This window comes from Atractosteus spatula, chromosome 21 (genome assembly GCF_055471065.1).
Source record: "Atractosteus spatula isolate fAtrSpa1 chromosome 21, fAtrSpa1.hap1, whole genome shotgun sequence".
Classification (NCBI taxonomy): Eukaryota; Metazoa; Chordata; class Actinopteri; order Semionotiformes; family Lepisosteidae; genus Atractosteus; species Atractosteus spatula.
In genome coordinates, this window is record NC_142726.1 from 13,165,317 (window position 1) to 13,179,363 (window position 14,047).

A 14,047-nucleotide genomic window follows, 5' to 3' on the forward strand; every position below is an offset into this window, starting at 1 on the left:
TCTGTGGTCATTAAAAATCCCAGGGTGTTTCTTGAAAAGAGTAGGGGTGTAACCTTGGTGTCCTGGTCAAATTTCCCCCTGGCCTTTACCAATCATGGCCTCCTAATGATCCCCCTTCTGTGAACTGGCTTCATCACTTTGTTCTCCTCCCCACTGAGAGCTGGTTTGTGGTGAGAGTACTGGTGCACTATGACTGCTGTCGCATCATCCAGGTGGGGCTGCACATTGGTGGAGGGGAGTCCCCATTACCTGTAAAGCACTTTGAGTGGAGTGTCCAGAAAAGTGCTATATAAGTGTAAGGGTATTTTATTATAAATAAAAGGCAATAAGTATATAAATCAACATTATTTTGAGTCTGAAACATTTTTTGTCATTGTTAAAAAGAGGAAGAACATACAAACTTTTCAAGAACCTAAAAAATGTAATGTCCACTTTGCTACTACTGGCAATAATAATGATAATAATAATAATTCTTTGTATTTTTACAGTGCTTGTATCCAAAAGTATCTAAAAATGTTTGATAAATAGGATAGGATCCATTTCATCCACACATACTATTTTATTAATTTAATTAGGTGGTGTATGAGATATGTGGTATTAATTATTTCAGGTTCTCTTCAGACAGATGCAGTTGGAACTTCGTCCCGATTAAGTTCAAGTCAGAGAAAGCAGACTAACACAGGTCTGTTGATCCATACAGAGAAGTTTCATGGCCACAGTGCTTACCCTGTTGTCCTGTGGTGCATCTATGAGGCTCCACAAATTTGCCTTGTGTCCATCTCCAGCATCACAGAATTGAGATTAAATGGAAAAATTCCACCTTAATGAAGGTGTTTGAAATGAGTATCACACAGGGCTTCAGCTGTATGCAATCAGGGACCCTATTCTCCAACATATGGCCAGGTCTGTTTGAGAGATTGCTGTACTTCCGAGTGTTCAAAGCCCCAACTGCAGCTTCATTTTCTGTCTGTTTCTTTTAATTGAGAAAAAAACTAAAAGCTGACATTAGCTAAACACTTTCTGAAAATCTGATTTTTTACATGCATACTGTATATCTTGAAGGCTTATGTATGGTATCCCAAAAGCAGTATGTACTATAAAATAATGTTCAGGTAGTGAAAATTGTAATTTTGTCACCCTTCATATGAAATGTGAAGAAAAGGCTATTTATTTGTATTCAACAGATATCTAAGAGAATAAACACATTTTTCTTATGTAATAATATAATCATGGCATTTTATCACAGAAATGCACAAAAACACAACTTTGACAAAATTATACAATGGAACAAGTAATAGGTTTATTCCATGCTGAAAAAAAGAAGAAAGAGAACACAACGTTTCGGCCGTGGAGCCTTCTTCAGGTGTGAGAGAGACAGGGCAGTAGGCAAAGGTAAAGTAGCGGGAGAACAAAGGTTGGGAGGGAGGAGGAGTGAGAGGCGGGAGCAGGGGACAGAAAGAGAGGCCAATCAAGAGGTGTGAAGTCAGAATGGGTGCAGAGAGGTGTGAAATGAAACTTCCAATGAATGGAGAAAATTTAAAAGAACAGTAGTCTGTCGTTAAGGGAAGGGAGAAGGTGTGATCCTAGCTGCAGAATAATTTTAGTTTCGGTGGTCTTTCTGATGTATGAGTTTGGAAAACCGTCTTTGAGAACACAGACGGAGAGATTAGAGTGGTCGTGGCCGTCAGAGGTGAAATGAGAAACAATGGGCTTGGAGAGATCTTTAATCTTTACAGCCCTGACGTGTTCTCTGAAACGGTCTCCGAGTCTCCTTCCTGTTTCTCCAATGTAGATGGCTGGGCATCACACCTCTTGATTGGCCTCTCTTTCTGTCCCCTGCTCCCGCCTCTCACTCCTCCTCCCTCCCAACCTTTGTTCTCCCGCTACTTTACCTTTGCCTACTGCCCTGTCTCTCTCACACCTGAAGAAGGCTCCACGGCCGAAACGTTGTGTTCTCTTTCTTCTTTTTTTCAGCATGGAATAAACCTATTACTTGTTCCTTTGCAGCCTACGCATGCTGACGCAGCTACCCACCAAAATTATACAATGCTACATTGTGTATTTCCAGTGCATTGAATAGAAACACTTGTCTCCACCGATTCCCAAAATACTGACTCTGATCACGGCAACCATCACTATTCTGAAAAACATCTCTTCTCCTGCCTGTGAGATCTCCCTGGCTATTCCTGCATGCTTTGTTCAGGTTCTGTATGACTTCGGCAGTGAGATTGTTCAGGTCATGTTTGAAATGAGGCTGATTGTCATTCACCAGACATTTTTTGTGTCTTCCTTGCACACACAAACATGGGGAAACCTGATTAAGTTGGCTAAGATTTCATCCTGTTTGCATTTCCTTTACAGATTCACATACTCTACACAGCCTGCCTACCAACAAGACCATGAATGCATTCTATCCACTTAACTGGAGAGAAATACAGTAAGCAGCTTTCTTTGTATCTTTGTTGAACCCCAGTGTAGACATGATGTAGACCACTGCAGAACTGTAGAATATAACATGCATGAAACACTTTAAATCACTTAAACTGAGAGTTTAAAATAGTTTTGGTAAAAAAAGTGACATTGTGAGTGCAGTACACAGCACTAGCCTTTCTTGCAGGAAAAATGAAGAACACACTCAGCTCTTTCTCCAATTTTGAATTCCCCTTGATCAGGAAATGCATACAGTATGAGCCTGTGTGCTGCACTGCTCCTGCTCAATCTGAAGTTCCTTCTGAGCCTCCCTAGAGATCTCTATGTCTTAAACACGGCCTGCACTCAATAGCCTCCTCTGCTCACTCACCTGGTTTGCAATCAAAGGCTTTTACCTGCACCTGCTGATCATCAGGGCCTTCAACACTTACATCCAATGATATCTCCTTAAACTGAGAGCATTTGGCTGGGGTAACTATTTATGTTGGATGTGCAGTGTTTCAACACTGAGGAGATGCCCACCCTGGGTTCAGCTCGGTCACACCAATACCTGACATGCACATTGACTTTTTATAGGAATACTGGCATTGTTATCCTAAGTGTAAGAATGTTATCTCATACACCAGCTAGACAGATTCCATTTCAATGTGAACCCAGAATAAGCATTTACAAGCATATATATATACTGAGGTTCCATTATTCATTTGTTATGCTTTCAATGCTTCACAGATTATGATGAGATCAGGATGAGCACATCTGAACTGCAAGCATACTCAAAACACTTTGTTAATTTTGGCTTCTTTTTATTCTTAAGGAAACAAGCTGTAACCAAGGCTAGAACAAAAGGCTCTAGAAAAAAGAGAAAACTTCAGCAGCCCCTGTACACCAGAGGCGATGGACACACCAGGCCTAATGTACCAGTGAACTGCAGGAAACGAAGACATCTCGAGTGCGTTGGACAGCGCATCTTTAAAACACATCCAGGCCAGCTCAGGGGTGTTTCCAACAAAACACATGTATCAGAAATGTGACTTTTTAAGTCCTGATTGGCTTGACTGCTATGTGTCCCTGAGCATAGAAGAATATCTAAAGAATATCTTGCAAGCGCCATTCATGACAAAATATGATACACTTCCAGGAGTGTTATGTTTGTCACAAAAAAATAATTCCGAAGGTTCTCCTGCTGGTCTAGAAGTCTACAGTGTTTGCCACTGTTTAACACGCAGGGTGATTTTTGTCCATAGGCCCTGTTAGAATTCTGTGTTGCCTTAAATGTGGTGGACAGTGCAATGCAAGTCTGTTCGTGGCGTCATTGCTTGGGTCTTGCATTGGCAATGCTCTTATTCAGCAGTGGGCAGCTAAATGTAAGTCAGTAACAGCAAGTGAAACCCCCCTTTGAAGCATTTTATCTTTTTTATTGTAAAACTGCAAAATGTTAAACCACAAACATTACAGGACACATGGCACATCAGAACAGAATTCATGCAAGTGTGTGTTCCATGGCAACATGCTCTTTGAGGAACTAAAAAAGATCCCTGCGGCTGTTGCACCAGCCCAGCAGATCACTGATGAACTTGCAAATTTGGTCTCCAAGTTGAGCGTCGCATTAAACAATTTGTGATGCAGATATATCAGGGTATTGAGAACACCAGACATTACCATAAGCAGAAACACAGGAAAAGGGTGATCTACAGTACATAAAATAAGGAAATGGGTGGAATAGAACATTAGAGCTCTCTAGTTGTTGAGTCCAATATCTCTCATCTTTGTAATATGTCCGCTCGGTTATATGGTTATACGGAAAATTGGATTCACGTGTTTCAAAGTGCTGTGGGACAGATTGGTTATAAGATTACAGATAAAGGTTAAAATATAATCTATTACATGCAGGGCCACAGTTTTATCACATTTTATCACTAAAAGGGCATTTAGTGGAAAAATAAGGTGCTTCTTTTTGCAATTTATTGTGGAACTAGGGATTTTTATTTATACTGTCAGTGAAAGAAAACACAGGCCTACTTCAAAATGAAATCTACACAAAACCATGCTGTAGGCATGTTCTTCACACAGTTGTATAAATAAACACAAAGTTCACACTGTACAGAATGTAGTTATTAAAAATAAGAGTGTAAAATGAAAGACTGGCACTCAAGTATTCTCAGCTTGATGGCCCTTACTTTATATACATAATTTAGTCATAACTGCAATAAAAATAATAAGCATCTATATTAGTTAGTCAATAAGGTAGGCTATCCGGCTCATTTTAATGTGTTTCAGAAGAATCAGTTACAAAAACATAGGCTACTGGTTTAAAGTGAAATTAAAATGAAATTAAATGCATCTTAAAGTGGTTTGGTTTCTTTGCTCAAATATACCTTTGTTAATTCATAAGGTTCAGTCTGTCTCAATTCAGATTCCAAAACTCCGCAGTCCAAAAATCGCCTTTTCACATCATACAGTACGAACTGCAGAGCACATCTCAACAATATTCTAACTCGTCTGCAGCAGGTGAGGGGAAGAACGCTCAAAACATTTTTATACCTATCTAGGTATAGCAGATTACCAGATGCTGTACTGTCTAAAGTAAAGTAGTTCATTTTCTGCACTGAGAACTCTAAAGATGTTTTTGCTTTTTAATTACTTGTGGGTACAGTGTTTACTTGGTTAGGAAGACTACACACTGATTTCTGGGGGCTTGCATCTGAATTTTCCGTCAGCTCCAAGACCAGTGATCTAGCAGATTTCAAGGTGGTTTTCAAATCCCTTCTCCTCATGCACTATCATGAAGACGAAATGTATTTCCCCCTTCCTCCACCCCCATTTTGTATGGTTGTGGCACTGGGGCCCTAATTCTTTCTAATATTCTTGAACTTTTCAGATACAGTTGAATGACAGTGTATTCATAACTGATCAAAAAAGCATTTCCTTTGCAAAATGTTGCTTCTTTTTTTCAACACTCTTTTGTTTTCTGTTGTTCTTGTTCTATTCTGTTTTACTTGGAAACTCATTACTTTGGCTATTCCCAACCACATTTCTCAAGGAAGTGCTCACTTATCTGTTACCAGATCCTTGCTGGGAAGTCGCCTGAAAATGGGGGAACATTAATTGTCTTTTATAGAGTGAGTGCTGTCAGAGGAGTTAACTGAGACTACGATATAAGAAGTGCACTAAGGTCTACAGTACAATTAATTAAAATGTGCTTCCTCCCAGGGTAACAGTGCTTAACAAATCTTGCTGTAGGTCAATTTGTAGTCCACTACGAGTTTCTAAAACTGCACTGATGTTCTCTGCTATTCTGAAATTCTTGATTCAAATGAAATTCTTCATTTTTTTCTTCGAGGCAAATATTGTGTGTATGACCGGCCTCTGGTCATTAGACTATCAATTCGAAATGATCGATCACAGCCCTGTCTCCCCCATCCCTTTATTACATACACAGGGCACACAGAATACTAATCAGGATGGCTCGACATGCACCAGCAATACCATCCCAGAAAACATCGACTTCACTCGCCAGAAAGAAAAAAACATTACCTGTTACAGTGAGGTATAGTTCTGACAAAGGAAGAGAAAAATGGTCTTAAGGCAGAAAATTCAAGTCCTAGAAGAGAATGAGGTACCTACAGTACACATCTGCTGCAGGTGAGCTCTTTGTAATGGAAAGACTGAGAAGAGGCAGTAACATTTCTGTATGGGCCTGGCAACAGGGACACAATGCAACCTTTTGGAAGGCTGCAGTAGAACCTCAGACATCAACTCGCGTGATCTGCAACATTAACTGAAGCTATCCTGCAAGAAAACATTTTGACACCTGTCACGTTCAGTGTTATTAGCCTGGTAATCAATCTGATACCCCTCTCAGCAGTTTCAGTCTAACAGCAAATGTTTTGACACTGTTCTTCGGTATTACTAGGCTGATTTTGTTTTGACACAGGTTTTCTGCAGCGGCATCTTTTCCAGGAGGCTGCTGTTTCAGCTCTGTCAGAGCAAATCAAAACCAAGGCCGAGAATCTACAAAAGGTTTGCCAATTCAAAACGCACAGCTGGGTTGTGTGCAGGTTCTCTACAGAAATAAAAGTGATAAGACATCTGAATGTTATTTCTCTCACTTCTCTAAGCTTACACACATGTACAGATTCAGGAACACACATTCATAAGAATATCCACTGCCTAAAGGATACAGTGCACCCCATATAAAATAAATAGCGTTATGTACACAGAACCCAGAGACAACAATACCCCAGGTTATATACATCTTACAGAGGGAAGAGATATTGAGCAATATCTTAGCCCTTCTCAATGATAATGCGAAATAAATAATTTATTTTTTTTACTGGACTCCAGCATTATATAACTAGCCTTAGAAATGTAGGTGTTCCACTGTTAAATACATTCACTCCCTCAACACAATTAAAGACAGTGTCTCCTCAAACTCACTAACCACCTTTGACTTATGAGTCCTTCGTTCGTCGCTTTCCAAACAAATGCTACAGGGATGACACTGGTACAGGCCAACACACAGGGAAGGTTTTTAAATGTAGAAAAGTGTCTTGATTTTCATTAAGAGTGGCTCTTAAATTGAAGTGGTGCCTACGTTATCTGTTTTAATTTATACCTAGTTTTCTTGGGCTTAACTATGCCTAATATCTGTGATACTTGCTCATGCTTTTTACAAAAGCCACAGTATGCACAATTTTTATTTCATATTTTCATTCAGGAGATTGAATGTCCTGCTTGCCAAAATGAAGTCTGAAATATACTCTATATATATATATAGTTTCATGCAGGCGGAGGATACCCACTCTTCCTTGAAATAACATGAACAACCTTTTCCAATTTTCAAATCACCTACCATGCTGGTTGTCAAATTAAAAGGGGTGGTGATGCCACACTCTGTGCGGACAACAAAAACAACACCGCAAAAACCATGTCCTGGTAGCATCATAACTGAATCTGCATTCACATAATTCAATCTGCAGATTTGCAACAACAACATATAAATTACATGGGAACAGCTTCATGTGAAAGTCAACAGATCATGCTAACTTGAATTGGATGGGATAAGTAAGAGTAAAGCTCATTAAATATTTGCTTTCAGATAATAATGAAATAAAGTTTAATACAGTTCTCCAATTCTGAGCCACCTACATTGGCTCTAAGAAATCAGTAGTTTATGGTTTCGAGTAGAATCCAAGGGAAGTGGAACACCTTAGCCCTAAGAAAGTATTTGGTCTGAAATTCTCCTATGCAGGTAGCTGGGACAAGGAGAGCCCTTATCATTTGCACCTCTACAAGTTAATTGCCCCTAAGACAGGCTGCGAGATTTGTGCATATCACTCAATAGTACGAAAATGCTTAAAATATAAAGAGATTATCTCCTGAGTTGTCTAAACAGTTTGTTTAAAATCATTTCCAAGTGCAAAATGTTACTTCAAGAACATGAAGGTCTAGAACAAGACCTAATGTTAACATTTAAAAGTAAGAAAGCAAAAAAGAAAAACAGCCGCAAATAAAATCAATACCAATAAGATGACAAATATATAGACCCACCAAATCCAAGATTAAATTATTCCTTGTTTAGTCAGGAATGAATTTAGTGTGAAAATGAGTCAAGAGAGAATGAAGGTTTGGAGTTACCCTAATCCTTTTTTTCCCAACCTTCCCAGCTTTTCATTGAAGCTGCTTTCATACCTTATCTAATGACTTTCCTGTAGGTTCTAATGACTTCCCTGAAGGGTCCAATGACTTCCCTGCAGGGAATGAGCATGTTGTCTTGAAATTCCAAATGAGACCTGAACACTGGGAGCCCAGTGTTCTGGGGACTCGGGTGGAGCCACTTCCATGTCTCTGTTGCGTGCGTGTGTGTGTGTGTGTTGAAAGTTAAACTGCACATGAGTTTAACCACAAAAATAAAGAGACACCCTGGGAGGTCATCCCTGGGAATGTCACTTCCGTGATCCAACACACACTCAAATGTACAGTACAGTGGAAATTAGTAAAACAACCAAATGTTTCTGTTCTCTCTTGGCACTCGGCAAGACTTCTGAACTGGCAATACCAGGCCTTAGCCCTGTGCCTTGAGTGGGCTTGTCATCACTTTTAAGATTCCACAGATTAAAAGCCAAGACTTTCTCTGCTTGTTTCTGCAGCTACAAGAAACAGAAATAAAGCATGGATTCAGATATGCTTCCCCATGATCTTCAGCAGTAAGAAATCCACTAAATACCCATCCTTTCCTGAAACACAAACAGGTAAGGAATTGTAAGTCACAATGAATACACAGACAGGCAAGAGTGACCTAGGTCATTGTGCATATCCAGGAAAAACTGTGACCATACAGACTTTATTCTTAAGAAAACAGAGGTTATGGATTAAAGAATGCAATGCATTATATTGTGCTGCTACACAACATGGCCTTAGCTTGCTCTGTGCTGTATTACCACTTTCCTCTTTTTCAGAAATGGAACATTTTAATCCACAACCAAAAATAAAACCACACCAGGCACTCCATTGCTGTACACAGAAGTCTATGCAGGCATCTTTTGTGGACTTTCAAATCCAGTGCAGTCAGCCTGATTGGTCACATCGTCTCCGATCACCAGTGGAAGCTGAAGAAAAAATTCCAGCTCAGCATCCAACTAACAAAATTCCTCCACGAGACATGCTCAAAGACAGCTTTCCCAAAACTTCAAAAGGACTCTGTTCCAGATGGCTGGAAGATCATGCACAGAGACGCACTCTTTATAAAGTGTCTGTGGTAGAAAAAAAGTCCTAAGAAAAACCAAGGCAAATAAAAAAATCTCAATGAGTCTTTAGGCATAAATGCACAAATACAGCTTCAAACTTCCTTATTTTCAAATGAAGGCTGTCGAGATCTCAGGTCTTCTTCAACAGACAAGAGAGCATCTTTCTCAGCTTCCCCTTCTACTCCTCAGACTCTGGCTGCTGTTCTTTTCTGAGCTAAAGCTTTTGGGGTCTCCTTGTTCGAGAAGGGGGCATCCTTCCTTGAGCGCCTGAGCCCGCACCCCTCCATATCCTGTCTCCAACAGGACTGCACCCCCCCCCCCCTCCCCCTGGCAGAGGGGTGGGCCTCTGAAGTCCAGTCTCAGTGGATGTGGAGGGCTAAAGGGGGGGAAGGCAAGGAGTCTGCGTCTGCAGCGCCCCTCACTGGCCGGGGTAAGTGGGGAAGGAGCTGGGGTGGCGGCTGAGGGCTGTGGCGCTGCGGCGCTCAGACGGCAGGCGAGTTGGAAGCAGGTCCGAGTCAGAGTCTGTCTGGGAGCTGGAGAACATGTCGCCTGCACACAGAAAGAGAGAGCGCAGGGGTGAGCCTTTCCACGGCCTGGGCATCATCTCCCTGCACTGGCCGGCACAGCAGAGATTCCTAAGGAAAACCAGCTACTCAACGGGACGGCTGTATTCACACACACAGTTCACATGGTCCATCGGCCTTACCATTGCCAGTGTCTACGCCACCCTGTGTGCCAGTGATGTGGTGCCAAAAGGCACTGCGTGGCAGGATGGCTGTCGGCGTGCATGGGTAGGACCCTGGCTCTGAGCCTTTCGACAGCACCTAACACCGGAAAAAGAGAAACAGCTTTTTAGCTGGAAGGAAAGTGCGTTCTTCATGTTGGCCACAGGTTTGCCAGGTTATGAATACATTCATTTAGTTGCTTACCAAGTGACATCTCTCCATGACTGGCTGTATATATGTATAAGCATATTGTCCCTTCCAAAGTATTGCCCTCTAGTGATGTCCCATTGTTCTTGAATTTTAGTGCATATTTTTAAACAATAGCTGAAGGCTCAAACTGAGCATGTTCAGGGTTGAAAGACATTACTTGTCAGGTTTAAATGGCAAAGAAAAAAAATATTAATAGCATCAGTATTAACTATCAACTATAACAAATACATATATACCTGTGTTTATTTTATGAAAGTACATATAAGGAAACAAATCCACATTTTAATTGAAGTTTTGGCTCAACTGCACTGAATGACTAGACGATGAAGGAAGGGAATTTCTGGGGTGAGAGCCATATGAGCCTGAATGCCTGAAAAATAAAGTCAGTTTAACGAGAAACAAACATGTCTGCCCACTGGGACATTCATTAGGTTTTATTTTTTGCCTCCGTGAGAGTTTTCTAAACTATCTGATAAAGACTGCACAGACAGAATGGTCCCATTTCCCTTTACTTTTACTTTAAATCCTATTAGCATGTATTGGAAGCTGTCTGATATCATGCCTGCAATTTCCCTCACGGGATAAATAAAGTATCTATCTATGTATGCTTAGCCTGTAAGAAGCCACCCTGACTGACCCTGCTGCTCTTCTCCATCTCCAGAAGGACCCTCTTGTGCTGCTCAGCGATGGCCAGTGTGGCACAGTGCACACGCTGGTAGATCTGCTCTCCTTCACGCGTTTGGAAGGTGTAGAGTCCCTCACCGCTGTCACACATCCTGCAACAGACAGGGGCACAGTCTGTCAGAGAGACAGGGGAACTGTCCCCGACTCAGACATTATATGAACAGCTGTTATAGAGGATTTCTGTGCTTCACATGTTGTAGGACACATCAAAGCAGTCTTCTTTAATTTAGCTTTCAGAATCTTCTGATCTGATTAGCTTAGATGTACCACTTCTTTTAACGCACTGATCACTTCTTTTCACAGACAGTAAGAGTAATTTCTTTTTTAAAAAACAGTGCAATCAAAGACAGTTTGGTCAAACGATAACAGAAATTAGTTCATGGCAATTAATTGTGAAGCACAGCTGAAGACTTTGATCTGTGCAGCTAGCACAGTTACAATGCACTGTCCAGTGAACTAATGGTTGCACTGCCTCTTCACTGCCACCAGGTGGAAGGCTTTGCAAAGGAATAATTCTTGCAGCGCAGCTCTGCCTTGCAGAAAAAGCCCTCTTTAAACTAGTGCCTAAAAATACATTGTGTTCAATATTTTCAAAAAACAAAATCAGTTACAACAGGAAGAACCTCTTAGCAAACTGGATTTTGGTAAAGAGAATAAACCGCATAGACAAAGTGATTTATACTTCTTTCATATGTTCAAGTGCTTTATGAATTAGCATTGACAAGAGTCGCACATTTTCTTCTGAGTTGCAGGAAGGGAGGCCTGCAAACTGTCTTACCTCTACGACATCAATGCCTATCTGAACAGCGCATTAGGGCAAGTGGGGCAGGCCGACCTGTCTGTGTTCCCCTGCCCGGCTCTTACCTCCCTGCCTCGAAGGTGAACCGGGTGGCGTCCCTCCCGTAGCGGCGCAGGGAGCAGAGGGGCCAGGTGACCAGCTTGGTGCGGGGGTTGTGGATGTCCCAGAGGTAGATGTTCTCGTGGGTGATCTGCATCATGCACTCTCCATAGATGTCGAGGTTGGGACAGGGGAGCAGGAAGACGTTGAAGCGCTCTGCCAAGGAGAGGAAACGGGGGGCAGGGGGCGAGAACAGCCGCCAGTCAGGAGCCAAGTAATTCAGAACAGCCATGCAGAGAAAAGGAGGACAGAGTCGGTGTTTTACTTGCTCAAGCATTTCCCATCTTATTCCCATATTATTCAATTAGCTTGTCGCTCTTACCCTATGAATACACAATGGCGAATGCCCTGGAGTGGCACCTGTGCATGTTCCTTACCTGTGTGCTCACACTGCACCCCCGCCGCCAACAGATCAGGCTCCCCGAGACTGATGTCATTCAGCCGGGCCCCCAGGCACTCGATGGACAGAATCTTATACCACTCCTCCGCTTCCAGCTCTGGCAGGGAACGCAGGCAGAGCAGGTCAGTGTCCGGAAAGATGCTGTCGGCCAAGGGGCTGCACTAGGGGATCCCCTCACTTCTAAAGAGAAGCGTTTACTTGCCACTGACTATGGGCTTCGATTCACGGAGAGGTTTTTTAAAAATGGAACTACAGCGGATGTGGGGTCTACAGATTTTAGCACATGATCTGGTCTTGAATTCTGACAATGCCACTAAAACCTCTGCCTGATACTCCACACTACAGACAGCCCTGCTTGCTGGCTGTGCTTGAACAACCTATAGCCAAGCTGGTCTATTAGAACAAGTCTGTAAGCTCTGGGACCATTTGAGATATGATTCAGGGGATAGTACATACAGTTCCACTATACAGTCATTATTCCACTGTAGGAGTAATGACTCATCCATTCTTTTTTTAACTGATTTTAAAATGCATAATATATAGAGTTCTTCCCCTAAATCCCTTCCTTGAACTAACGTCCATTTGCCTAGTAGGGTGTGAATGACTTGGGCGACTATAACTAACATATTCAGCTGGCAACAGCAACACCCTAAGTGGGATTTGAACCCACAACCTTCCAGTTATGAGCCCAGAGCTCTGCCCACTGCTCCACGCTGATGCCAAGCAGAGTGGCTGACACAAACATGCAGAGTGGAATGTGGCGAGACCAGAATTCTTCTGGCGACAGCAGAGACCCTGGCCCTGGTTGGGCGCGGGGTGACCAGGGCCAGGACTGACCTGACTCGCAGGTGAATGTCCGCGAGGTGTCGTCAGTGAAGACGATGGCTACCGCCTGCCTTTTGGTGTCCCGAGGAAGCCTGGTCACGTTCTTCACGTTACTGATCTCCGTCACCTGGGAGCAAGGCATTTAAAAAAACGAACCAAGCGGTGAACTCTGGGGATTTGGGAATCAGGAGGCAACCTTTGTCATGTTAAACCTTCTGGTATCCACGACAACGAGAAGCTGACTTTATTAAGATTTTCCTTTTTTTAAAGGTAGTTCTGATTGAGGATTTTACAGACAGATTCAGCTTTTTTTTTCAGATGTGCTCCTTCGAGAATTGGCCCTTTCTGTGTGGCTGAGGAGCTTCCTGCTCAGGAACTATAAATGAGATTTCAGACCGTTGGATCCAACTCCAGCTGACTATGCTGACAGTCTGACAGCCTTTCATACGTCGCTTCTGCCTTCTGATGAAGCAGTTTTACATTCAATAATACAGAATTGTTGCACAAACATTAACTGGCTACCAGTAATATTACTGAACTATTGTAGCGTCTCTGCTGTCCAGTGGGCTGGTCTCCTTTTTTCTTGCTGAAGGACCTGCACTGGTCCTTCTCCTCCGTGACGGCCTTGGTCAGCCACTGCTGTCTCCCGCTCAGCTCAGTTAAAAAAGACCACATGAAACTAAACAATGTGTGGCATCTCCGTGAAATAGAATTATTTAAAGAAAAAAAAATATTCATAGTCAATATGACCGGAGCAGAGTGCTGATTGTGCCGAAAACCAGTCCCTAATCACTCAGAGACAATTCTAAATGAAAACAATACCTTTGGACAGGCTCGGATATAGGCCGACTTCTCATCTGGATATTTCTCCAACCTCCTGGGGCCTTTACTGGAAGATTTCTTGAACACCAGCCAGCAGCGGCGATAGATCTGAAAGTAAAAGGCATCAATATAACTGATCTGCCTCTTTGGCAAAGGTCCGACCAACCTTCTCTACCTTTCCTGATCAAACACTAGGTTCCAGTATCACGGACACCCAGTTCTCAGCTAACCTTGCCTTACCCCCACACAGTAATGCAAAGCCCAACAGAACCACCAGTTTGTCTAAAAATTAAATATGAAATATGAA

The 14,047-nt window shown here is 42.3% G+C and overlaps 1 protein-coding gene across 1 annotated transcript in view; it reads right to left on the minus strand.

Moving 5' to 3' along the window:
• Window positions 1–3,833: 3,833 nt before the first annotated feature.
• The window catches only part of dok4 (docking protein 4), a 48,492-nt gene continuing 38,278 nt past the window's right edge, over window positions 3,834–14,047 (minus strand). Inside the window, exons 3-9 of the mRNA XM_088939142.1 lie at window positions 13,741–13,848; window positions 12,931–13,045; window positions 12,071–12,190; window positions 11,660–11,849; window positions 10,749–10,887; window positions 9,883–10,000; window positions 3,834–9,725 (exon numbers count right to left, since the gene is read on the minus strand). Of these exons, the coding sequence (XP_088795268.1) occupies window positions 9,595–9,725; window positions 9,883–10,000; window positions 10,749–10,887; window positions 11,660–11,849; window positions 12,071–12,190; window positions 12,931–13,045; window positions 13,741–13,848 (921 nt within the window). The 3' untranslated portion in view covers window positions 3,834–9,594. The remainder of the gene's footprint in view (window positions 9,726–9,882; window positions 10,001–10,748; window positions 10,888–11,659; window positions 11,850–12,070; window positions 12,191–12,930; window positions 13,046–13,740; window positions 13,849–14,047) is intronic.